Source organism: Pelodiscus sinensis, chromosome 21, assembly GCF_052426305.1.
Source record: "Pelodiscus sinensis isolate ZL-2025 chromosome 21, ASM5242630v1, whole genome shotgun sequence".
Classification (NCBI taxonomy): Eukaryota; Metazoa; Chordata; order Testudines; family Trionychidae; genus Pelodiscus; species Pelodiscus sinensis.
In genome coordinates this window covers 5,807,563-5,833,158 of record NC_143072.1, presented here as the reverse complement: position 1 = coordinate 5,833,158, position 25,596 = coordinate 5,807,563, and the positions used below count along the sequence as shown (strand labels likewise).

The following is a 25,596-nucleotide window of genomic DNA, read 5'->3' as shown; positions in this document are numbered from 1 at the left end:
TATCAGCCTATAGACTAGCACCCCATGTGTACGGAAAATTCTTCTGATATGCAACAGTGTTTGACATCAGAGTTCTATTATTCCACTTCTGGTATTTTAACCAACCTCTACATGCCTTTTCAGCAAGGTAAATGCACTTCACAAACCCACACAACTCACGTTTAAATTTTGCTAATGATTTTGGACATTGCCAGATTAGACTGTGGCATCAGTCAATCATCCATGATCGTAGGATTTAAAGAAAAACCACCGTGCAATGGGAAAGCAAAGCATTTATTCTAACTCACACACCAAACAAATAAGTTAAAGAAATGAGGATTCTAAAATCTGTGGATCCTCCCCAAATACTGTCACACATTTTAACTAAAAAGGTGGAGATTCTCAGAAGAAGGCAGGCATAATGCCCTAAGTGGTCCCCTCTATAGCATTGCTTGCCACAGTTCCTTCTCTGCTCTGACTCTCCAACTGTAATTTCCAATGGTCAAACCATCCTCATGCAATACATCTATTTTATGAGATATGTTCACAGGCATACAAGGACATGAATTCCTTAGGATTCTCTGCATGATCAACTTCCTGCCACTTATGGTAAGCAATGCAAGGGAGTTTTTATTTACAGATGTAATAAAACCTGTAAGTGAGATTGTTTGGAAACTAGCACAAAACTGTCTTAAAGGGGGCAGCTACATTTCTATTCCTGCCCAAGAACCCCATATGCATTCTAACACAGTGGTGTAGTGAGGGTGTTATGCGCCGCGGAGGTGTGGGGGAAGCAAAGGTAAAAAAGCGCCGAACTGCACAGCGGGGGCATCAGTGTCTCCCGAGCTGGAGTGCTGGGCTCCCGGGAAGACCTTTGAAATGCCCGCTCCCACCACCCGGTCCTGCCTTGGTGGCATGTCTGCCAGAAGCAAGTGGCATCCTATAGTGTGAGACCCGGGGGTAGCTGCCCCACCCCCACCGTCCCTCCCTCACGATGCTACTGTTCTAACGCAATTTCAGTTTTAACTCTCCCCAACTGACAAGAGAATTGAATTACAATTCCAAATCTCTCTTTTTCAGCTTGGATTAAAAATCTTATGACAACAAAGAAGGTCTCCCTGGTAGAGTCAAAATTGTTATATTGCTCCAGCTTTTCTGATTTCAGGACTTTAATCTTTTTATCCATGAATTGACTCCTCTGCGCCAATGCTCAGGGAAACTCTCTTATTGCTCGCCAAGTCTCCAGGGCAAGATGGAAGAGATCCTAAACTTAAAGGAGACCAGACTGCTGCCTGTCTCACAGAACGTGTTAAGGACCAGTGAAGTCTGAAGAACACTGAGCATAATGTTTCAACATTGGTATCCATATGTCAAGAATAAACAAGGAAATAGTAGTAGTGTGGGCTGATCTGTTTAACACTTGTAACAAGTAAAACACTAGAAGCTATAAATACTATCTGTATCAAGCTACATAGCAATACAATCCCAGGGCATGTCTACACTAGGAAATTATTTCGAAAAAGCTAAATTTGAAATAATTCCTGAAATAACTATTTTGAAATAATGATTATTTCAACCACCAGCCCCTTTTTTTGAAATAACAAGCTTAGTAGTGTGGACGCTCCACTCGTTATTTTGAAATAATTCGCTAGTGTAGACCAGGGCCCACAGAATATGTTTACAGGACTGCTCTCAACTGGACCGCAGATCAGACCTGCTCAAGTGTATGCACCCAATCTGTGTTCAGCACCAGTTTTTCAGTCTTCTGCACGAATCAGAGAAACAAGGGAAATAATAAGCAACAGAAGAAAAGAAAAAAGGACCCTAGCCCAGCAAAAAGGGTAATAGTGTTAGTTCTGCCTCCCTACTTTAAAACAATCACTAGTGTCCACTGCTTACATATTTGCCTTCCAGTGTAGTTTTAACATTAGTATAAGTTAAAATGGCCAGAAAATTAATAATGTGACGCTATCTAATATTGTGGGAATTGAGAGAATGAAAAGTGATGGGCTTGGAGCCATTTTCTCTCCAGTGTCTTCGGGTGATATAAATCGCCCTGATGCCAGAGCTCTGGCAGCTATGTACCCTGAGATTGAGAAGCAAAGACTGGTTCACCTCTATTAGCTTCTTCCACTTTCCTTTTCTATCCAACAGAGGAACACATTGGCTATTGGACCTGAGTTTATAATACAGTCAATGACATTCTATCCCCTGTCTCCTAAATGGATTAGGATCAACATGCAGACCTTTGAACCTGATGTGTTACCATTCTGTCTTTAAACAGCTCTTCCACAAGGGAATACAATGGCTCTTTAATTAAAAATAAATTAAAACCAGGTCATCTGCCCTGACCCTTTCACGGATTTGCTTGCAGTTAATTTAGATGCAAATATAAACTACACTTGAGCATTTCTACTCATTTGTCTTTAGGGAGCTAAGGACACTAACAATACAGTAATTTATCTAAAATGCAGATTTTCTGTGGCTCTGCGAATGAGTGTTAGCAATACAGCGCTACACGTCATCTTTAAAAAAATAATCTTCAGAGGGGTAGCCAAGTTACTCTGTACAGGATAAACTTAAAAAACAACAAATAGTCTGGTAGCACTTTAAAGACTAACAAAATATGGAGATGATATCATGAGCTTTCGTGGGCGAAACCCACTTCTTCAGATGACCGGAGTGTTGGATGTCCAGAACCAAAATGAAGAAGGGAGGGCGGAGAGGAAAAAGTAGAAGGAAGGCAGTGGGTATATAAATATCAAAGGGAAAACCGAGCTGGTATGTAACAAGCAAAACTGATAGTCTATAAACACCTAGGCTATGTCTATATTTGCGGCTTCTTGCGCAAGTATGGCCATTCTTGCGCAAGAATCCGCATAGCGTCTACACTGCCCGCCCACTCTCGCGCAAGGAAATTTACAGTACGGCGTGGTAAGAGAGGGCTTCTTGCGCAAGAGCTACGCTCTTTTTTAACAGGTGTAAGCCCTCTTGCACAGGAGCTCTTGCGCAAGAGAGCAGTGTGGACGCTCGGCAGGGATTTCTTGAGCAAGAAAGCCCTATGGCTAAAATGGCCGTCGGAGCTTTCTTGCACGAGAGAGCGTCCACACGGCCATGGGAACTCTTGCGCAAAAGCGCAACGCGCACATGGCAGTGTGGACGTTTTCTTGCACAAGACTTCTTGCACAAGAACCCTTTCGCAAGATATTCTTGCGCAAAAAGCCGCGAGTGTAGACATAGCCCTAAAGACTGGCTAGTTAAAGGAAGCCGATAATAACGCTTTGTACTTATGGAGAGTGTCCACGGATTTCAGTACTACATAGACTTTGAAGGCCAGTCAGCCACAATGGCTCTCATCTATGGCAGAAATGAGTAGGGGCTGCCCCAAAGCTCGGTGGCACCTTTAAAAAAAGAATAATGAAAAGTGCAATTAAAAGGGGGAGGTGGGAAATGGGCAGCAGATGACTCTTGGGTAGGGGGGGAAAGAAGCACACAGCCTACCCGCAAATACTGCTGGTCATTGCTATATGCTGCCTGGATGGAGACAGGACTTGCACCCTAATCTGTAGTCACAGGTCCTTGAGAAGCTGGTACCTGAGCACAGGACAAGGGAGTTTGCAGCTCCCTTGCACACTATGGCGACACCCTACCGTACAGCGGGCACAGCTCTCCATCACATCTCTTACCCTGTTCCTAACTGCAGGTCAGGGTTGAATCTTGTTTTTGACAGAAGGGCGAGCGCTGCAATAGATGCGCTGAAAATCCAGAAAGCACGGCGTGTTTGCCAGGAAAGATAAACAGTGCTGCTGCTCATTGTATTATTCATTCCTTTCATTCCTCTGCTACCTACTCGGCTGTCGAGGAATCTTTCAAAAAGCAACATAAACAAACAATGACACGTCTAAACGCTGTACTTCAGTAGGGGAGCGGGGCCATTTTTCCAATCACAAATCCTGCAACTTATGGAAGCTCCCTCCTATCTCCCCCCCAAATATTCTACACAACGTCACCTCAGTCATCATGCAGTCTCGTTCTCCTCCTCTTGGGCATCTTTGGCCCGTTTCCACGTAACATCCTGCAAGCCAACGTGGGCCTGGCAGACTCAAGCGCACTGAGGACAAGAGTGCATTCCAAAGCTGAAGAAGCCCCCTGAGAACGCCCTGCTAGCAGCCTTCCTGCAGCTTTTACTGAGCAGGCTCGGTAAATAATAATACATACTCCAAAATTAATAAATAATAAATAATAATAATGCATGCTCTTGTACAGAGATACTGACCAGTCATTTCCTCAAACATCTATGTATGCAAAGCTAGGGTTGGTTTTGGTAAAGGCACAACTGCTGGGGGGGAAGGATGCAGGCGGGTGAAATAAGGATAACATGTCTCCCCTCCAATTGTTATCCATCTCTTCACCGTGGCTCCTAGATTCCCCCAACACCCTCTCTCCATATTCCTATTGCAGTTGTCTCTTTATAGCAAGGACACATTAACATACTCAATGCTAAGTGTCATACAAAAGGCCCCACAATAAAAGCATTCATAAATGTTTGATCGAGTAGGCACTTTTTGTGTTCCAGCACAAACCAGGATTTTTTTTTAAATTACATCCAATAGCTTGATTGTCTATTTTGGTCTACTGGTCCCCCTTCTCGTTTCAGTTTTCCAGTATTTGTATTTTGCAAGTGTTCCAACGCTTTAATTTGCTGAAGGAGGCACAAGGTCCTCGTTAATCTTTTATCAGTTTTATTAAGGACTGTAAACAAAGCCCAGTTCTTAAATAATTAAAAGGCAGGACAAGCCCTTAGGCAGATGAAGTCCAGGGAGCGGAAAAGAAAAATCACAGAATAAGTCCCCAGGTGCTTTTTTGTTGTTGTTTGTTTAATTGTCTACACAACTGGGAAGTCTAGCTTCAGAACAGCAATTCATTCTACGTCAACAGATGGAGTCAGACATCTCCCCAGCCCACCTCTGACATCTACTGTGTCCGGAATATTAATAACAGGTTATTGGTTATAGGGATGTGGAAGGTAAGTACCACCCTTAATGGTTATCTGGTGGGGGCTGACATAGCTCCCTGCCTGCTCCAGCCCCTCAGGACCTGCTGAGGACAGGAGCGCTCCAGCCCAGACATGGCAGGCAGGGTGAGTGGACCCTCCCGCTTCCCCTGTAGTTCGTGATGTGGTTCAACATCACATTTAACCCGTTAACCAATGAAACAGGATTTTACATTCCTAAATGTTCACAACTCTAAATATGCCACAGGCTTACAAGTCAAATGCTCTGTCCCTAGCAGACGCTCAAAAGAATTCCTCTGTGTACGTGTGTGTAGATACACTTACAAAAGTGTTTCTTCCCTATCGGCTACATAGCAATTCCTTCCCGACAGCAGGTCTTATATCAGTGCAGTGCCCAAGGGAATGTAACCGGCATACGTTTCTCTTACGTGCTGTTGCATCAATTCACCTTGGATTAGTTTTCACGCTAGAGAGATGCACAGAGGAGACTTGTAGATACTACTCTTCTATAAGAGAATACACACAAAAACGGTGTGCCCACTACCTCCTTTCTTTGAAAATATGCTGCATCTGGCCAAACCCCAAAGTGATTGTCAGGCACTTCAGTACACAAATGCCTTTCATTGAACTAGCAGCTTACATTAATAGCAATTTCATTGCCGAGAGATCCAAGGTAGAGAAAGGAGTATTACTTAGTTGTTATATTAGAGGACTGAGAAAAGGCACTTCAGATCTGCCACTGACCTACTGTGTGACCTAGGCTGCTATATTTCTCTAATGCAGCCATTTGTAAAACAGACATTCATTACCAATCCACATCATATGGCTGCTTTGAAGTTTACAATGTGGGTAAACACTAAATCCGTTGGGTTAAAGAGTGCTACAGTCAAGTAACATAAAACTCAACGTATCCCTTACCAGTTTTGTCACCACAGGTGTGCAGGGCAACAAAGTCCATTGATGCTAGGCACCGAGAAAATAGCACTAGCCTTATGGAAGCTATGGGACTTGGAGTCTAACAACATGTTTAAAAATGCATTCCTCTCTGTCTTGTAAGCTGCAATCCTTATGCAGCTCTCCCGAGCTTTCCAATCGGGAAAAAGCCTAAGCAACTATGAAAGCAGCATTGTACACATTCTAATTACCTTACCAAGGCTACAAAGCTCTGGATACGCATTTAAATTCGCCTTTATTGCACACACTACAAAAAAATATTAAAAAATCCTCACATACAATTGGACACATAACTAGCTTATTACATGCAGTTCATTGTGCAAACTTTCTTTGTCTTGAGCTGTATGTTTTGTGCGTTGGGCTGTAAAAGTTGCTTGACAGAAGCAATATATTTAATTAAAATTTTACAGCATAAAAATGAAAGAGGATTTTTTTTCCTGCCATTTCACCTCTGAGTGGTTATCCCTAGTAGCATATTATTCTCCTTTGGATCACAAACACATACACACAGAAGTTGAGACCCAGCACCAAAGATTCACAGCCACATTGTGGCCTGTGTTAAGGACAAAACTGCCCTGCAACAGTCTTAATCAAGTGGCAGAAAGATTCCACACCCCTGATCTGATATACACATACCAGTTAGGAGTATCTTGTTGTGGCACAGAGATGTGCTAGCAGCTTCATAGAATCCTAGGGCTGGAAGAGACCTCAGGAGTCATCGAGTCCAGCCCCCTGCCCAAAGCAGGATCAACCCCAACTTACGTATCTTCTTCCGCTTTTGCGTAGCAATTTGAATATCTTTCCGCTTTTCTTTTGAAAGAGGCTTTTCCAAAATGTGGGCACATCTACATGGTGCCAAATTTCAGAAAAACCTCCTCTTTCAACACATCCCTTCTTCCTCGTAAAGCAAGGTTTACAGGAATGGCGAAAGAGTGTGTCCACTTTCCTGAATTTTTTTTCAGAAAAGCGGATATGTTCCTTGGATGCGGCAGAGCTGCAGTCTAGACATAGCTTAATAGTTTAAAGCAGTCCTGTGTCACCTTATAGACTAACAGATTTATTGGAGCACAAGCTTTCATGGGCAAAGACCCACTTCGTCAGATGCAGTGAGTTTAAAGGAAAGTATTTGACAACTCCATCCGCCAACCTTGAGAAAATTACAGCAACAGCACTGACCCCAGCGTCTTCAAATGTGTCCTTTAAGAAGCTTTATGTTCAGTGAAACACCAGATAACCTCATAACCCAACATGGGGGTATGTCTAGACTACATGGCTCCGTCAATGGAGCCATGTAGATGAGTTTACTAGACATAGGAAAATGAAGCGCTTCATTTACATCAAAATGGCCACCACGCTGTGCCGATCAGCTGTTTGGCGGCACAGCGCGGTAGTCTGGACGCTCCACGGTTGACAATGGAAGCCTTTGTCGACCTCTCCGGTAAACCTCATTCCACGAGGCATAACGGAGCAGTCGACAAAGGCTCCGTTGTCGACCGTGGAGCGTTCGGACTACCATGCTGTGCCGCCAAACAGCTGATCGGCACAGCGCGGTGGCCATTTTGATGTAAATGAGGCGGCGATTATTTAAATCGCCGCTTCATTTTCCTATGTCTAGTAAACTCGTCTACATGGCTTCGTCGATGGAGCCATGTAGTCTAGACATACCCTGGAAGGCCAAAGAAAAAAGCAGGGCGTAGTCTTTGTGTTGCTGTGGCATGTCCAACTGCAAAGCCGTTTAACAAACCATGTGAAAGTTAAGGCATGGTATTTACTCCCATGCACTACCTACCCACTGCCTGCTGTATATGGACATATTTGCAGCTGGTATAAAACAGTATTGTGCTATTGATTTTAGTGAAGCTATAACAATTTACACCAGCTAAGGAGCCAGCCCACGGTTTGCACACTGGGAAAGATAGCCATCCTTCCCTCTCTGAAGTATTGGCAATTGCACCGTGAGAAAGTTATGCCTTTGAAATACAGACCAGTCTTTCTCGCTTGCCACGCAGGCACGGGCACATATCCAGCACTTAAAGCACACAATAGGCCTTGAATATATTTTGTTACAACAAAAATGAGAAAGTCAGCTCCCTCTTGTATCATTTCCTTCAAGCCAGGGAGTGTCATATTAGTAACATTATGAATACATCATCCAGGTTCTTGCTCTATTTGTGGCAGAATTGGAAATAGCTATATATATTAAAAAGCTTCTCCTACGGTTCGACAGAATGACGTCATCAGGCTCTCACGCCGCAAAAGTGAAAGTGGCCAGAAGGGGGGGGGGGAGGGGGTTGGCGAGTGTAGCGAACATGGGGCACAGCCCCCAGTTTCCTGGAAATGGTTTTTTTACTACATTTGCCAATTTGAAAAGCTGAGTGGAAAGAACGGTGATTGTTTCCAGCAAGCAGCGTTCTTCCTCAAGAGTGTCTGGGAGTGTGAAAATAATTTGATGAAAATACCCAGCCAGCATCTTCAGCACTAAATCAAATAGGCACACACAAAAGAAACACCTTTAGGCCATGTCTAAACTACATCCCTCTTTCGAAAGAGGGATGTAAATTAGGCAGATCGAAAGTGCAAATGAAACAGGGATTTAAATATCCCGTACTTCATTTGAATAATTGTGTCACAGCATTCTTTCGAAAAGGGGTATTTTTCGAATACAGCTGTCTAGACGCAGTTCTTTAAAAAAACAACAACCCTGTAATCCTCAAAAAATTATCCATTCATCTAATAGGGAACTTGAAGCAAACAACATCTGGTTGTTCAGAAACTTACATCTAAGGCAGGGGTGGACACATACTGGCTCACGGGCCAGATCCGGTTCATTGTTGCAGGCTGCCGCCGTTATATAAATTAAATTAATGGAGATGCCTATCTCCTAGAACTAGAAGGGACCTTGAGTCCAGTCCCCTGTCTTCACAGCAGGACCAAGTACCATCTCTGACAAATTTTTGTCCCAAACCCCTAAATGGCCTCTGCAAGGATTGAATTCTCCATCCTGGGTTTATCAGGCCAATGCTCAAACCACTGAGCTATCCCTGCCCCCATATTTACCTATTCCTCTGCAGGCATATGTGACTGCAGTTTCCACGGACTGCAGATCACTGTTCCTGGCCAGTGGGAGCTGCGGGACGTGGTATCCCAGCCGAGCAGCCAGAGAGTGGCAGCTTTTGGCTAGGTATCCATCTCTGAAGCCAGTCCCCACCAGCAGCAGTGCGGAAGTTGGCAATACCATACCGTGCCACCCTTACTTCCTTGCTGCTGCCGTCAGAATGGGGGCTGGAGAGTGGCCATGCTGTGTTGACTGTGGGGTCTCCTATGCAGGCAGCAGCACAGGAATAAAGGTGGCAGTGCTACAGCATGCCATTCTTACTGCTGGGCGACTGCCGGCAGCGGCTGTCTGCAGAGCAGAGTCCTAGGCAGTAGCTGCTACTCTTCAGCTGCCCAGCCCTGACATCAGCACTGCCTATAAGCAGCAAAACAGAAGAAATGGGAGCAGGACCACAGCCTCCGCCCATAATGACCTTGCAACCCTCCCACAACACGTTACATGATTTGAGGGGCGAAGCCCAGGGGTCAGGATCCCTTCAATGACACCAGCAAGGAATTTCAGATTTAAATAGCTGAAATCCTGAAATACGTGATTTTGAAACTTCTGGGGCCGTCAAATTGACCAAAATGCACCATGAATTTGGTAGGGTCCTACCTGATCTCAAAGGGTACGTCTAAACTATAGGGGTTTTTTCTGAAAGAGGATATGCAAATTCTGCTGGAATTTGCATATCTTCTTCCGATCGCTTTTTCGAAAGCGGGTCTTTTGAAAGTGAAAGTAGTCTGGATGCAGTTTTTTTCGGGAAAAAAACACTTTTTAGAAAAACCACGTAAACCTTTTTTTAGGAAGAGTGGGGTTTTTTTTTTTTAAAAAAAAGGGGTTTTTTCCCCACAAATCCTCGCGTCCAGACTACTTTCACTTCCAAAAAACCCACTTTCGAAAAAGCGATCGGAAGAAGAAATGCAAATTCCCACATAATTTGCATATCCTCTTTTGAAAAAAAACACTGTAGTTTAGACGTACCCAAAGGTGACTGAATTTAATAGAAAGGCTCCTGATAACTTCCAAGGCTTTGAGATCAGGTCCGATGGGTTTCATTTTCAAAACAATTCAGCACCATTTGGGATTGGATGTTCAAGTGAGTCCAGATCCCACTGAGACAGCAAAGTAAATGGCCAGACTTTCAAAGGAGCTCGGCGCATTGAGTGTCTAACTCTTTTGGCCATCAGTGTCATAATGCTGAGCCCTTTGGAAAATCTAGTCCCAAGTGTGGTGGCTGAGTTCTTGAAAATCTGGCTACTGCATGACAAGGAGGAAGTGACAATACCGAGATCAAAATGTAAACCAAACACCACACCAAACGCACGTAGGAGAGACATCACTAAATTAGCACAACATAGCATCAAGACATTCATCGACATCTTTCTTTCTTTGTCTGCTGCAGGTGCGCCGCAGCCTCTCAAGGTACTCTCTTCCTGCCGGTCGAGAAGGATGCCTACTGCATCCAGATCGCCAGAAGAGCAACACGGTCTAATGAAAGTCACATTTGATGTATGAACTCTTCAATACCAAGAGGCTGAATTACTAGGTGCAGACATCATCATACTCTTAAAAAGTAATTTGGAATCAGGACTTTGATTTAGATTGGCTGCATCCTTTACTTTCAAAGCACAACCGGTAATAATATGGTCTGCAAGTTTAACGTTTGAAACAGGGGTTCCATTTACCTCTTTGTACTTAGTCAAGGGAAATGACTGTAATTGAAATCTTTCCGTTGGAAATGAAGCCCTTGGAACAGTCAAGTGGTTGCTTGCCCTTAAGGCCTTTTATTTTAGCTGTCAAAGCTGTAAGCTGCCTTTCACAGGAGTAGGAGTCTTCCTGTAGGAGAAGAGATGAATGCACACTGCATTGAGGCACTAGGTGTTTTAATCTAACGTTACTGTTTGGAATGTCAATTTTCTCCCTGCAGCCCTGCTAGGAACAGGGAATTTTGTCTCAGCTGGAGACTGGGCTCAGTAAGATCAATGAGCCTAATAAAGAGGCTGGGGTTTTCAAGAACCCAGCAAAATCCCTACAATTGCCCCATCACCCTTGACAGGATCCTTCATGGCCAATTATGCCTGTTGCCTAATTACATATTTTCAAACCCTCCAGAATGTCATTACCTTCCAAGAACCTCTGTATTTTTTCATATCAAAATGATTTCTTGGCATCATCACTCATATTCTACCACAGCATTGTTAATGCACTCCGACTGGATATGTGCACAGTACAAAAAAGCCTCATGTTCAAATGACCTTACATTACACTTTTGTACGCTGAAACCTGAAACTTAGTTCCCGTGCCTCAGAGATTCCGTAATAGTACATGGTAGCTGATCTGCAACAGTCTGGACAGGAAATTGGACAAATTATTTCTAGTTATTATTATTATTATTATTAATAATAATAATTAATAATGTGACTGTACAGTGACTACTCAACTGTGAAGTCAAGCAGTCACTCAACTAGTCGCTTATGTCCCTAGTATCTTTCCCCGGGCAGGCTGGTGTGGGGGAATGCAGCCTAGCCCGCATATTCTCTCACCTATTGGGACCCTGTGTATCCCTAGGGTGGTCCCTGAACTCCTGTAGGTGGAAAGAGCAGAGCACTGGGAAGTAGGAATGTTAAAAAGCAGTTACTTAAGTAACTGTTAAAATGTTTAGTGGTTACATGGTTACAGGCTCTGCAGGATAAAGCACATACTGCAGAGCCTGCAGTACAGCCGGCTCCCCAGGAGCATGGCTGGTAGGCAGTGCATTCTGGGAGCTGGCTTCTGGCTGCCGGCCCCACTCCCAGAGAGCTGCCTGTGCTGTGGGTCTGCAGTTTACGCTTTATACTACAGAGCCTGCAGCTCGGAGTGGCAGTCCCCAGGAGCCGATGTGCATTAGAAGCCAGCTTTTAAGTTGCCTCTTGCCACATATCGGCTCCCACCTGTTGGCCCTGCTCCCAGAGAGCTGTCTCCCATCGGGAGGAGGGTGGCAGCTGGCTCCCTAGAAGCAGGTCTTTCTACTGGCACATACTGGCTCCCAGCTCCACTCCTGGAGAGTTGGCTGCCGCCTGTGCTGCAGGCTGTGATACAGAGCCAGCAGTGCAAGGTGGCAGCCAGTTTCTCGGGAGCAGGGCCAGGAGCCAGCGTGTAATCATTACGGTAACGGGTAAGCTCATGCTCATCCGTTAACCATTTAAATGGTTGCACTGTTCCATCCCTGCTAGGAAGGCACTGCCACGAGCTATGGCATATGGCAAAGGGACCCACTTCATTCACTCGGGCTACGTTTACACTATAGCATTTTGGCGGAAGAGGAAATGCAATTGAAGCGCTCATTAGCATTTCTCATGCTCTCATTTGCATAGTCTCTTCTGATCCGTTTTGCGGAAGAGGTTTCTGCAGGGAAAAGCACAGTGTACGTGTGGCCATTTTGCTCAAAAAAATCCCTTTTGCGCAAGATCCTGTATAACTCCTTTTTTGAGGGAGAAAAACCCCTTTGCGCAAAAACCTCTTCCGCAAAACGGATCAGAAGAGACTATGCAAACGAGAGTGCGAGAAATGCTAATAAGCACTTAATTTGCATTTCCTCTTCCGCAAAAACTCTGCAGTGTAGACGTAGCCCTAGTGTACCAACCGCAGAAGGGAAGGGCGCAATGCAATGTGCACCGAGGCAATGGAACTTGTTGCTGGTATGAAACGGGGTGGGCCAGCCAGTATGAAGTCAGAGGAACAAAGCATGTAAAGGATGGCAGCTTATTAATTTCAAAGCAGCATACCTAAAGCAATGAGCAGAGCTGGGTCCAAGAAGCAAGACTTGAATCCAAATCTGAACTTCCTCACAATTCAAGGGAGCCCAGAGTTTTGACTCGGGCTCTTCTCTAGTAATGGGACTACAGGCAATACACAGAGGCTGTGTCTACATTGGCATCCCTTTCCGGAAAAGGGATGCTAATGAGACACATCGCAATTGAAAATCCGCGGGGGATTTAAATATCCCCTGCGGCATTTGCATTTACATGACTGCCGCTTTTTTCCGGCTTGGGGATAAGCCGGAGAAAAGCGCCAGTCTAGACGTGATTCTCCGGAAAATAAGCCCTTTAAATATCCCCCGCGGATTTTGCTATTCCGATGTGTCTAATCTGCATCCCTTTTCCGGAAAAGGGGTGCAGTGTAGACACAGCCTGAGGGTATGTCTAGACTGCATCCCTCTGTCAGCAGAGGGATGCAGATTATGCAGGTCGACATTGCAAATGAGGCAGAGATTTAAATATCCCGTGCCTACTTTGCATAAAAACGGCCACCGCATTTTGCCTACTCAGCACTTTGTCGGCAAAAAGCAGCAGTCTAGAGGGGGATCTGTCGAGAAAGAAAGCCTTTTTCGACAGATCTCTTATGCCTCCTGCAAGGAGGTTTACAGGATCTGTCGAAAAAGGCTTTCTTTCTCAACAGATCCCCCTCTAGACTGCCGCTTTTTGCCAACAAAGTGCTGAGTTGGCGGTAGCCAATTTGTGCAAATTAGGCACGAGATATTTAAATCCCTGCCTCATTTGCAATGTTGACCTGCCTAGTCTGCATCCCTCTGCCGACAGAGGGATGCAGTCTAGACATACCCTTAAGGAGGAGGAAGTGCAGACACATAGACATAGAAGATCTGGGATTAGGATAGCTGATGTTCCTCAGTAAACCACAGGATAATGAAACAGGGGCACCATGGTATGTCTACACGGCACGGTTATTTCGAAATAAGCTATTCTGGAATAGTGATTCCGAAACAGCTCATTTCGAAATAGCACATCTACCCTGCTGGGAAGCCTCAAAATGAGATGGAGGTAGGATTCCCTAATGTAGACATGCTATCTCGATTTAGAGCTCCAGGAGGCACTGGGGAGGAATAACTCAGAATGGCCCAGGTGAGGGGCTATTTCGAAATAGACGCAGTGGAGCATCTACACAGGCCTTATTTCAGCTGTTTTGGAAGAGGCGTTATTCCTCATAGAATGAGGTTTACAAAAGTCGGAATAAGCCGTGCATTATTTCGAAATTATTTTGAAATAATGGAATGGCTGTGGAGACGCTCCCATTGTTATTTGAAAATAACGCCAGTTATCTCGAAACAATGGTGCATTGTGTAAACGCTCCCACACTGTACAGGAGGGATATTTTATAATTACCAGTTAAACATACAGTTTAACCAGTTAACTGATTAAAGGGCAACAAGACTCCACCCTAGCCAAGCAGCCTTTGCCTCTGGGCCCCCCACCACCTCACTTTCAGTAAGCCAGGGCACCCCATGAGCAGGGGCTGTCCCAGCAAGAGAAGCCACTGACCATGGCCGGCCTCATGCAGAACTGAAGCAGCCTAGCAGCCTTCTGCCCGTGGCAGGATGAGGAGCTGCTCCAGCCCCACCGGTTAACCTTAATGGGTAAGCCTCACCAGTTAAGGTGAGAAGTGCAGTATTCTACAGGGAATAAGCAAACAGCAAAGCAACTTGATCTGGCCAGAGTTAAGGGTGTCAACTTCAGCTATAAAACATCAGTAGAACTGTGTTTTGCACAGAGAGAAGTGTAATCTAGAGATTCCAGCGGAGGAATCCAACTCGATCAAGATATTGCAATGAATCAGGATAAGGGCATAACGTCTCTCTACTTATTCAGGTGAAGCTTAATTAACTTCAGAAAGGATTCTAGGGGCCATAGTGGACGACAAGCTAAACATGAGTCAATAGGATGCATTAATGGGAGTGTCGTGATCAAGACAGAAGTAATTCTTCTGCTCTACTCTGTGCTGATTAGGCCTCAATTGGAGTATTGTGTCCAGTTCTGGGCATCACATTTCAAGAAAGATGTAGAGAATTCAGAGAGTGTCCAGAGAAGAGTAACAAAAATGATTAAAAGTCTAGACAGATGTAAGCGGGGTGAGTTACACAAACATGAGCTATAAGGAAAGACTGAAATAACTGGGTGTGTTTAGTTTTGAAAAGAGAAGACATGAGAGGGGACATGATAGCAGTTTTCAAGTACTTAAAAGGTTGTTCCAAGGTAGAGGGAGAAAAATTGTTCTCCTTGACCTCTGATGATAGGACAAGAAGCAATGGGCTTAAAGTGTAACAAGGGAGTTTTACGTTGGACATCAGGAAAAAATTCCTAACTGTTAGGGTGGTTAAACACTGGAAAAATTGCCTAGGGAGGTTGTGGAATCTCCATCACTGGAGACATTTAAGAACCGGTTGGATAGACATCTGTCAGGGATGATCTGATCTACATGGTGTTTGGTCCTGCTGTGAGGTCAGGGGACTGGACTTGATGACCTTTCAAAGTCTCTTCCAGTTCTAGTATTCTATTAATTGAATGTTAGGCATGCAGCAGTTTAACTAGTGGTGTGATTTAACACTCATTAAGTGAAAAGTCTGCATGGACACTCATATTGATTTAAGAGTGGTTTATTTCTATTAAGATTAAGCCAACTCTTAAGGCCTTCTTATGGGAAAATTGCAACAGTTTAACTTAACTCTGTTTTCAAACAAGTATAATTAAACTGCCCTAGACACTTATTTTGTTTTAGGAATCCACTGAATACAAATTCCTATACAGGGAACTACACTACTTTAATTAAATCACTTTTAAAATCACTGAAGTTAGTACTGGTGCACCTCTCTTATGTAAACAAGCCCCTAATTTCTCCAAGGGTTTTCCAACTTGAAAGGTATTATGTTAAGTGCAAAAGACTAGTGCTGGTACACCAGGAAATAAAATGAAAGGGCAGCTTTCTGAAGAAAGAGTGGTAAACTAGAGGGCTTTTTGGAGGGGAAAAGGGAAGTAGTTTGTTTTGTTTTTAATAAAAGAATGGATTTCCTGGTTTCCATCCAGGCTAAAAAGTTCTCAAGTTGTAACTTTTAGAAAACTGGCCTCTGACAGAACTGGTATGACAGGTTATATAATCAAGCACAACAAAAAGTAAGCTTGTCCCCAAGTGATGGAACAGCCGCAGCATTATCTGCCGTGTTCAGGCACCGAGGGGCTTTTTAACACTAGCTGAATTACAAAGAGTGTTTTTTTAAAAAGAGAAAGTTAAATAAATCCCAAAATGTCAAGATAAAAAAAACCAAGCTGCATGTGATTGTTTAGGGGGAAAAAAGCATTGTCACTCAGAAATGGATGTCTGGAAGCCTTCCAACTTCATTACAGTTTCATTTCCAGGACGATTTTCATTTACTAAATATGCAGTTCTGTGGTGTTTTCCGTTTTAAGGCAAATCTGTGTTTTAGCTTCTCCTGGCCTGAAGTTGTTGGTAGGGAAGGAACAGGTGAGGCCTTTTATGGGTATTTATTAAAGTGGGTTTTCTTTGCAATACTGTGTAAAGCAAAAGAAAACCAGACAGTTAAAGTTGTGACATCGTTGAACATGCTATTTGTAGCCAGCAATAATGACTGGACTATTCCGGTAAATTAAATGTAGCACCACCAAGGCAGAGAGGTAAGAAAATAAATCAGAATGAGACTCCTTGCCATGATGGAAAATGCAAGTCACGTTGAACATACAAAGGTCCGTCTCTTGTTTGGAGAGGGAGATTTGAAAATTGGCAAGGGACGTTCAGGGCCAGGGAGGGGAGATGGTGATTGTTGTTGTGGTTCTCAGTAAGTTGGTTTTGACTTTTCACCATTTTGCTGAGATGAAAATTATTCTAAGGCTGTGTCTGTGTGGGTCTCAAGGCTACCCACAATGAGCTCAATCTTTAGCCTGCAGTAGGAAAACCCCACAAGGGCGATTCAGTGCAATTATGTTTCCATGTAAATCCCTGTCATTTGTCTCCCACCCCTAGTAATCAGGTGCTAAAGGACATTGTGCACAAAGGCTGAAAAGGAGATCGATGAGAGCCAAGGAGGGACACATTATGTCAGTAATAATCATTAGGAATTCAATTAGATTGCAAAGTATGAAAATACTGTCATTAAACAGCCTTGAAATACATTTCTCCCCTGTTTGATCAATAAAGACTTCTTTTTTCATGAAGTGTTAAGGCTGCCATTCAAGAAACTAAAGCACCAATTTCAGCACTGAAGCAGGTCACATTTCAGAACCAGCTCCACAGAACAAGACACATTCTGTTTTCATACCTCCTCATTCCCCCCCCCCCCCCCACACACAGCCCCCCAGCAAAGAAAGAAGCAAATCTTTAGAACTGCTGTTTTAAAGAGACTGCCTTAGGAATCAGATCCAGGATTTTTTTCTTCCACTTTGTACCATGCCACAGTTCCGGCTGCCTGCTACCTGTCAGATGTCAAGGGAATGTTCTGCACAATTTTCATCCGAGAATTATTAAGCCATGGGAAAATGCATTCCCCAGTGAAACATCTAAGCAGCATTAGCTCAGATGGTGGCCGGAACTGCCTGTCAAGAAAAGGGGTCTGGAGGGATACACATGCTCATCTCCCTTGGGAAAGGCTGGAAGAGAAAACATATGGACTTACCTTCTCCGCATACTTGAACTTGACATAGAACCAACTTGACTTGATCATTGTCTCACCTCCTGCCCTTGAGAAAAAAACACTAGTCTGCTGAGAAATAGCAATGTGCCACCAGCAAGGTTTCCTCCAGAGTCAATGTTTTCCCAGGGTCTGCACAATATTTAAGAGAGGCAAGGGACTGTGTGTGCATGGGGGGAGGGGGGAGCTGGGAAAGGGGGGAAGAAACTAAAAAAGGATGCTCCCCCTTTGGGACTCCAATTTTGTCCCTTTATGCCCTCCTAATGCTGAGTGCGATCTTGCCTTCTGAAACAGTGCTCTCTGAATGCCTGGCTCTGCGTTTCTCCGGCAGCTTGGCTGCCTGACAAGAGAATTCCTGAAATGGACTTCAGCTGCATTCATCACAAATGGCACATGTCAGTAAAGCCAGGAGGCTGGCTTCAGCCCTGGCAGCCTCCCAGAACCATGACCTCCCTCAGCGGGATGAATAATGAATTCCAGCGCTTCCCTCCAGGCACAGATTAACACCTGGCTAAACATTATTCTGACAGGGCACTGGCCCATTCCGAGTCCACCACATGGCTTTAACCCCTTCCTCCCCCACTAATCAGAACAGCAGCATTCTGAGGGTGTCCCTCCCCCAATGCTCCTCCTCCCATCCTAAGATTACAGAACTAAATATAGTTTAGAAACAATAAAGCCTCTTAAGCATAAAGCAAATATCTCCTTTCCAATTCTGCAGCTTTAGTAACATGGCCATGTAACCAGAGCATGCAATCAAAAGCCAGAGACTCTTCTTCTCACTCCTAAGCCTCCCTCCCCAGGAGCAGAAGGATAAACTAATCTTTGATACCATTGGATTCATATTTTGCAATACCACGTGAGAACGCTTTCACCAGCCAGCAACGTGAGAATCATGTCCACAGAATGATGGAAACTGCCATTGAAAAAGACCTATTAGACCATTCATCAGGACAGGAAAAAACCCAGACTATTTTATTTCCCTTTTATTTGTTACATACTATGAGTAATAACTAAGCAGACATATATCCTGATGTATTCCTCATGAGCTCAGCACCTCAGCTTGGGCACAAAACCGCACAAAAGGAATTACTTTCTCTGACATCTATGTAGGTGTTTCTTATACAATGAGCCTATGGACCATACGAGTGCCTAACAAATATTCATTTATATGCCCAACGGCTTTTTGAGATAAGGAAGCAGTAACCCATTTTGAAACACAAGCGAGATTGTGGCTATATCTAGAGTACTTTCCGAAGGAGCTTTTTTCAGAAGAGATCTTCCAAAAAAAACTTCTTCTGAAAGAGAGCATCCACACTGCCAAAGTGCATTGAAAAAGTGATCTGTTTTTTCAAAAGAGAGCATCCAGACTGCATGGACGCTCTCTCGCATGTAAGCTGTGATTGCTATGGTTGGAATGGCCACCAGGGAACCTGTACTTTTACCTCTTTCCTCTTCTTCCAAAAGAGCTCCCTCTTCCCCGTCCACACACACCTTTTTGCGAAAGAGCTTCTTCCTCGTAGAATGAAGATTACCAATGCCAGAAAAACCCCTCTGTTCTTTCGATTTTCTTGTGGAAGAACACAATTACAGTATGGATGTTCCTCAAGTTTTGTCAGAAAAATGGTCGTTTTTCCGACGTGTAGACATACCCTAAGTGACTTGCCCACAGTCACATAGCAAGTCTGTGGCAAGCGAGGGAAGTAGAGCCATATTTTTAAGTCCTAGTCTAGGGCCTAAGGTATAAGATCATCTGTCTTCTTTATTAAATAATTATTTCTTTCTTCAAAACACTAAATTTAGTGGTCAGTTTTAAATACAGCGTCTGCTTTTGTGGTTAATTTTGTGCCTGCCATCCAATGTGAATTTAAAGATTATCATGTTAAATATTCTGCAAATCAGACTGATGATTTCAGTACAAAATGATTTGTTCCTGCAATTGTATTAAGTCAGATGAAGCCATTAGTCTTATAACTGTTATTGTTTGTACCTAAAAATGGACTGCAGGCCCAAAATTGCTTCCCACCCACAAAATATATAAAAATAGGCTGGGGTAAAACCCAGATAAAAACAGACCGTACATGTTAATATTCCCTGCCAGAAAAAGGTGATCTTACTGCAGATAAGACAGGCTAGTGTATGAAATACATGCTGTAATGACCGAGTCCACTGAGGTGTGTGTAAGGGATGTAAATGCACAGCCTCCACCGAACTGAATGAAAGTTGTGACTCTAAAAACAGTAAGTGTGTCTGAAAATTTCAGCCTCTGTTGGTTTATCAGAAATTACAGAAAAGATCGGCATGACACTTACTAACTCCAATAAGGCAAGGGAAGAATTCAAACAGCAAGTGTAAGTGAAAACCAGATGAAACCAGAGCAGTTTAAAATGTGTCCGTTTCTGGATTCTTCATGCAGTAGAAGCCACCACCTGAAGTGGAAAATAGATAAATGGACCAGAGTGTGGATAGGCTGTACACAGGTGTGCCAGGGAGGAGGCAGCACAGGGAGCCTCTCAGGCTACACCTAGACTGCAGACTTCTAGATATCTTCCAAAAAAACTTCTTCCGAAAGAGAGCGTCCACACAGCAAAAGAGCATTGAAAAAGTGAACTGCTTTTTCAAAAGATAGTGTCCACATTGAATGGATGCTCTCTTGCATGTAAGCTGTGATTACTATAGAGGGAATGGCTACCAGGGCACCTGTGCTTTTTCCTCTTTCCTCTTCTTTCGAAAGAACTCCCTCTTCCCCATCTACACATGCCTTTTTTTGAAAGAGCTCTTGTGCAAAAAGGCTCCTTCCTCGTAGGAAGAGGTTTACCACTGTCAGGAAAACTCCTGCGTTCTTTCGACTTTCTCTCGAAAGAACGCAATTGCAGTGTGGACGTAAGTGTAGGTTTTCTCGGAAAATGGCCGTTTTTCCAGAAAAACTCTGCAGTGTAGATATACCCTCAGTCTCCACCCTACATCTCTGCATAAAGGACTGCCATTATTGCAATCTCTGCACCACCTCATGCTCCCTGCTATCATCAACTAGGCAATTATCCACCCCACCTGGGGTAGGCCAAAGCCATATACGCACCCTCCCAAATGCCAGTGTCCACAAAGAACAGCATATTCTTCTCCCCCCTCTTGTGAGGCGTAGCAGCGCCTGGACCTTCGGGAGGGACTGTACCTGAGCCACAGTATCTCTTGCTCCGTTTGCGGTAGCATAGCCCCACATTATCCCCAGCGTGGGACTGTGGCTGAAAGCAACAACTGAGTCTTGGATTCAGGACTCTGGAGACAACCAGCCGGTGGCTCAGTGACATCTTGCAAGATCTAGAGCTCCTGAGCCACGAAAGACAGCACTAGGATTTTATTCTCATCCCGGCACACTTGAGTACCATAGGCTGACAACTCTAGAGACCTTTCATTAGCCCAGGGCAATCACAGAACGGGTAACAGAAATGCAAGCTTCTCCAGCTGACCTAGGTGGAGTGGCTACAGGCCACAGTAGAGCAGATCCCTTGCCATCTTTCAATCTTTCACACCGCTGCTGAAACAACCAGTGAAGACACCAATTAGCACCAATCCAGTCCGACTGTTGCTTACGTGCGCAGACAGCTACACAAACTACACACAGAGAATACGACGGCTTAATTTTAAACATAACATTTATCTTCATGACTTGAGAACAGCATGATCATTTATTTCAACGCTCCCTGTGTCAGCATTTTGTCGGCAATGTATTTGTGTTTCATATTTAATACAGCTATTGTCTAAACAGTTCATTATACAATAGCTTAGCTTCAGCTAGGCAATTCATCTTCACTTGTTAAGGGAATTGTCACTGCGCAAACAAAACATTTGTTACAAATTCATCCCTTAATACATGAAAACATCCATGTCCAAAATTATGCTCTTCTGTATCTCTCTCATACGTCCAACAACAAGATGGACTTATTTACTGTGTAGAACTACCGGTGTACAACTAGAACCCATATGTGGCTTTTTCTGCAGGTAGATGTCTTTCAGCTTAATATCTGCAACTGTCCTGAACTACAGAGCTTCCTTCAGATTTATTAAGTGGGTATTGCCCTATTCCAGTGTAGTATGGAATCTGGGGTAGGGTAAAAGAATGGAGGTTGCTTATTTTTTAGGTTCCTTTTTAACAGGCTGTGGCGGGCCACCCCCGCCTACCCTCTTAAGTCCAAGGTCCTCTGGCCTGAGTCCGAAGCACAGTCCACATCCGGCCCTTTTTGGCAAGGCCAAGGCTCTCCGGCCTGAGTCCACAACACAGTTTAGGGTTGTAGCGGGAACGCACCCCAGGTAGGGGGACCCGGGCCCACCCTACTCCACCGGTTCCCGGCCCAGGGCCCTGTGAGCGACCGGGTAGCAGGTCACTCCCTCAGTGGGGCAATCCAGCCAAAATACGCCGAGGTTCTGCCCTCTGCTGCCCTGGGCCACTTCCTACCTGGTTCCCTGGGGTTCCTTCCCCTGTACTCGCCCAGCTTGCTGCGACCTCCGGACCGACATCTCCTCGGCAGGCAGTCCCTGGGTTGCACCAGCTCGCCTCCGCGTCCCCCCCGGTCTCTCCTGGAGTCTCCGGCAACAGCTGTGCGGGAGCCCCCTTCACAGGTCCGTCTCCCCAGACTGAGTCCTTCCCCAGGCTTTTATAGTGGAGCTACAGCCCAGGTATGCTCGGTAAGGCTCGGGGGAGGGGCCTCTGCAGCCAGGTAACCCTGGCTGGACCCTGTAGGTTCAGTGAGGGCTGCCTCGCCCTGTCACACAGGTCATTGGTCCAAGTTTATTTACACACCCTAATAATCCTTTACTATATATCACTCCATCTGGTGTGTGACATTTTCACCATTCCCACAGAGAGGCATCTTAGATTTGACTCTGAAGATGCTTTTAAAAACAGCATACAACTCCAGCCCAAACAGCATATTTTTTTTCATTTGTGCCAGCATTCCCTGCCTGCTCCTGCCCCGGGGGTAAAGGAAAAAGACAATGATCGGAAAAGCTTACCCTGCTACACATCCCTTTGGTAGCTACACTGGTTGGAGAGTTGCTGGGATTTATGAAGCTAGCCCCTGTAGTATAAAAGCACAAGAATCAATTAGCTGGGAAGACAAGCAGATGCTCCAAGAGGCCAGCTGAAAGGCTGGATCCATCTTTTATAGCTCCCTGATTCTTGTGGATGGTCTGTACTTAGCCACAAAATATGTTAAAGCGATCTAAAGGTTCAAAGGGCATGCCTCCCTTCCAAAGGGCCCTAGGAACTGAGAAGAGGCACCTACCTCAGCTCTAAACCTGCTGTGAACACAACCACCACACTCAACAAATTCTCAACTTATTGCATCTGTTTTTTTGGCTGCTTGCCACTGCCAGAAAAGGAAAGAATCTGGCCTTATTTTACCAAAGTTGCATTTATACCTTCCAGACAATAACATGGGGCATGAGTGTTACAAATCTGGAAAGTAAACTATATAACAACCAGCATGCTGCCATCCCCACCAAACCTTGCAAGAATGATTGTTCAGATGCTAGGATAGGGTAACAACATTTCAGACGTCATACGTGGATTCTAAATCATCACTAAAACCAGTGACCGCTGGAAATTTATTAGAAGCAGAGGGCAAAGGTACAAGTTCTGCAAAAGTGCAAACATTTCCAAAGTGCACAGGTGTTTGGAATACCTCAACCCAGGAGATTTGATTTAGTTTAAAATAATTCCAAATTATGAGGTCTCTATTACCTGCCAGTGGAGATGGCCAATTCCCCAAGATTTAGACTAGACAGTCATCAATTCAGATGGATTTCACAGCAGCCGTGTTTCCAAGAAGCATTTCTGTTCCAGAACAAATCCAAACTTATGCCAGCTCGTCTTTGTCCGAGCTCCTTTACGTACCTAGAAGGCACCAAGCTTGGTGCAGAGGCTGTCAAGGAGTGGTGCAAAAATGAGTGGGAATTGAAAAACAAAAACAGATTTGTCTCAGATACAATGTGCTAAACACACCAGGATTCCAGTGTCCTCAGGGGACTCAGATTACAGGGTACATTTGATTCACATGAAGGCCTAAGGAGAACCCTCACTGTTCTGGTTCATGTAGAACAATGTGGGATCCTGTGTCTGTCATTAATAGGATAACAATCCTTTCTGGTTCCTTTTAACCATGCTCTTCCATCAACACCATCTGTTCCTTCATCTTGAGAGCTGTCTGAAAATCTCTTCACAAACATGCTGCTGTCAAATCATACTTATGTTTATACTTGAAAAAGGAAACTGGTTTAAATCCAAACAGGTTGGAAATATTTGAATGCTATTAGGATTTGATAGCTGTGTAGAGGCATATATAAAATTAGCTGGTGTCCAATGTACAGTGAGTGTATTAATGCGCCCAGTACAGTAAAACTCCAATAGTCCGGCATCAAAATGGCAAGCGCCTAGTGAATGAGCTTCAGCAAAAAAGAGTCACAACGCAGCAGCAGCAGCTGAACCGAGCAAAAAGGGTAAAAAGGGTTAAAAAATAAAACATTACAGTATACTGTATCCAGTATGTACAATAAAAAGGGCTAAAATACTTTATATACAGTATATACTGGATACAGTATGTGTGTGTGTATATATATATATAAAATATATATATAAACATCTTATAGTATCTCCTGATAGTCCAGCATATTTGATAATCCGGCACCACCTAGGTCCCAAAGGTTCCGGATTATTGGAAGACTACAGTAATTGTAACCAGAACCATTGTTGGCAAACTCAGCAGAGAGATCAAGGATGAAATGGGTGTAGAGACCAAATTTATCTCTGAACCCCCTAGAAATGGACCATTGAGGGTGGTTCCATGTCACATTGCTAGTTGGGGGTGGGAGGAGGAGAAAGCAGGCACCTCCCATCACTGTGTGTTTGTTTTATGGAAGGAGGGCTTTTATTCCCAATTGTGGAATCCAACACTTTTGTATTTATTTAATCCCATCTCTGCCCACTCAACACCCATGCCTTGGTATAATTTATTGCAGCCATACCAACCTGAGTGTTGCCTCACAGCACAGGTTTTAAAAGCTCTCTTTCTTAAAGACACTGCAAAGCAATTCCAAAAACCAGTCATTTCTTTCATTCCTGAATTTGTCACTCTTGCTCATGTCAGAAATCTTCCAGAGTGGGAAGTTACAACTCCCAGAGCAACCGCAGGTACCTCAGGATATATACCAGACAGAAGAACGCTTTCACAGAAAAAAAGCAAAACAAAACAAGCAAGCACTGGTTCCCAGTTCAAAGGGTATCTAGAACACATTTTAGGTGATGAAGCAAAAAGGCTAGATTGAAAAGCCATCTTTTCTCACGAAATACTGATGCAGAGAGCAGGGATGGGAGCACATTACATTCACAAGTAAGCTAACTTTTCTAGATGAAATTAAGGCTGAGGAATAACCATACATCTTAAAGGTTCAAAGGGTGGGAAATAAAGTTTAAAGAAAGAAATATAACATCACTAAATTCACATATTCAATGACAAGAGACAGACTGGCCACATCTATACCAAGAATGGTTAATTAAAGCCAGCCTCCCAATTGTTCACAATAAGTCGCTTCTGACATACTTGGTTACATCTTGGAAAACCACTTACATGACATAAGGGACTGCACCACGATACCACGTTTTAAGATACTATAGGCACTCTTTCTCAGAGGAGCTGAGCACACACACAGCCCTTGTGCATATCACAAGTTACACAAGTTTATACTGGGGTAAATTTGGCCCTCTGTATCTCTTCCTCCACTGGTAAAAAGAGAAGAATCTCAGGGTATGTCTAAACGACAGGGTTTTGTCGACAAAAGTGGACTTTTGTCGACAAAACTATACCTGCTCTACACTACCGCCGAGTTCTGTCGACAGTAAGTCGACAGAACGTAACAGTTTTGTTGATGGCGGTAAACCTCATTCTACGAGGAATAACACCTTTTTTCGACAGAGTTATGTCGAAAAAAGGCGCTATTGCATCCACATTGTACTTTTTCAAAAGAGAGCGTCTAGACTCCCTGTCGAAAAAGGAGCTTGCTTTGTCAACAGAACTGGCTGTAGTCTAG

At 44.1% G+C, this 25,596-nt stretch overlaps 1 protein-coding gene across 9 annotated transcripts in view; it reads right to left on the bottom strand.

Annotated features, from left to right (window-relative positions):
- The window catches only part of AUTS2 (activator of transcription and developmental regulator AUTS2), a 1,120,208-nt gene that overhangs the window by 729,289 nt on the left and 365,323 nt on the right, over positions 1–25,596 (bottom strand). Inside the window, exon 1 of one of the 9 annotated variants that reach the window (XM_075904284.2) lies at positions 17,500–17,672. The exons of the other annotated variants lie outside the window; for them this stretch is intronic. Coding sequence (XP_075760399.2) covers positions 17,500–17,547 — 48 coding nt within the window. The 5' untranslated portion in view covers positions 17,548–17,672. Of the gene's footprint in view, positions 1–17,499; positions 17,673–25,596 lie in introns of those variants that run through there. 9 annotated transcript variants of the gene reach the window in all.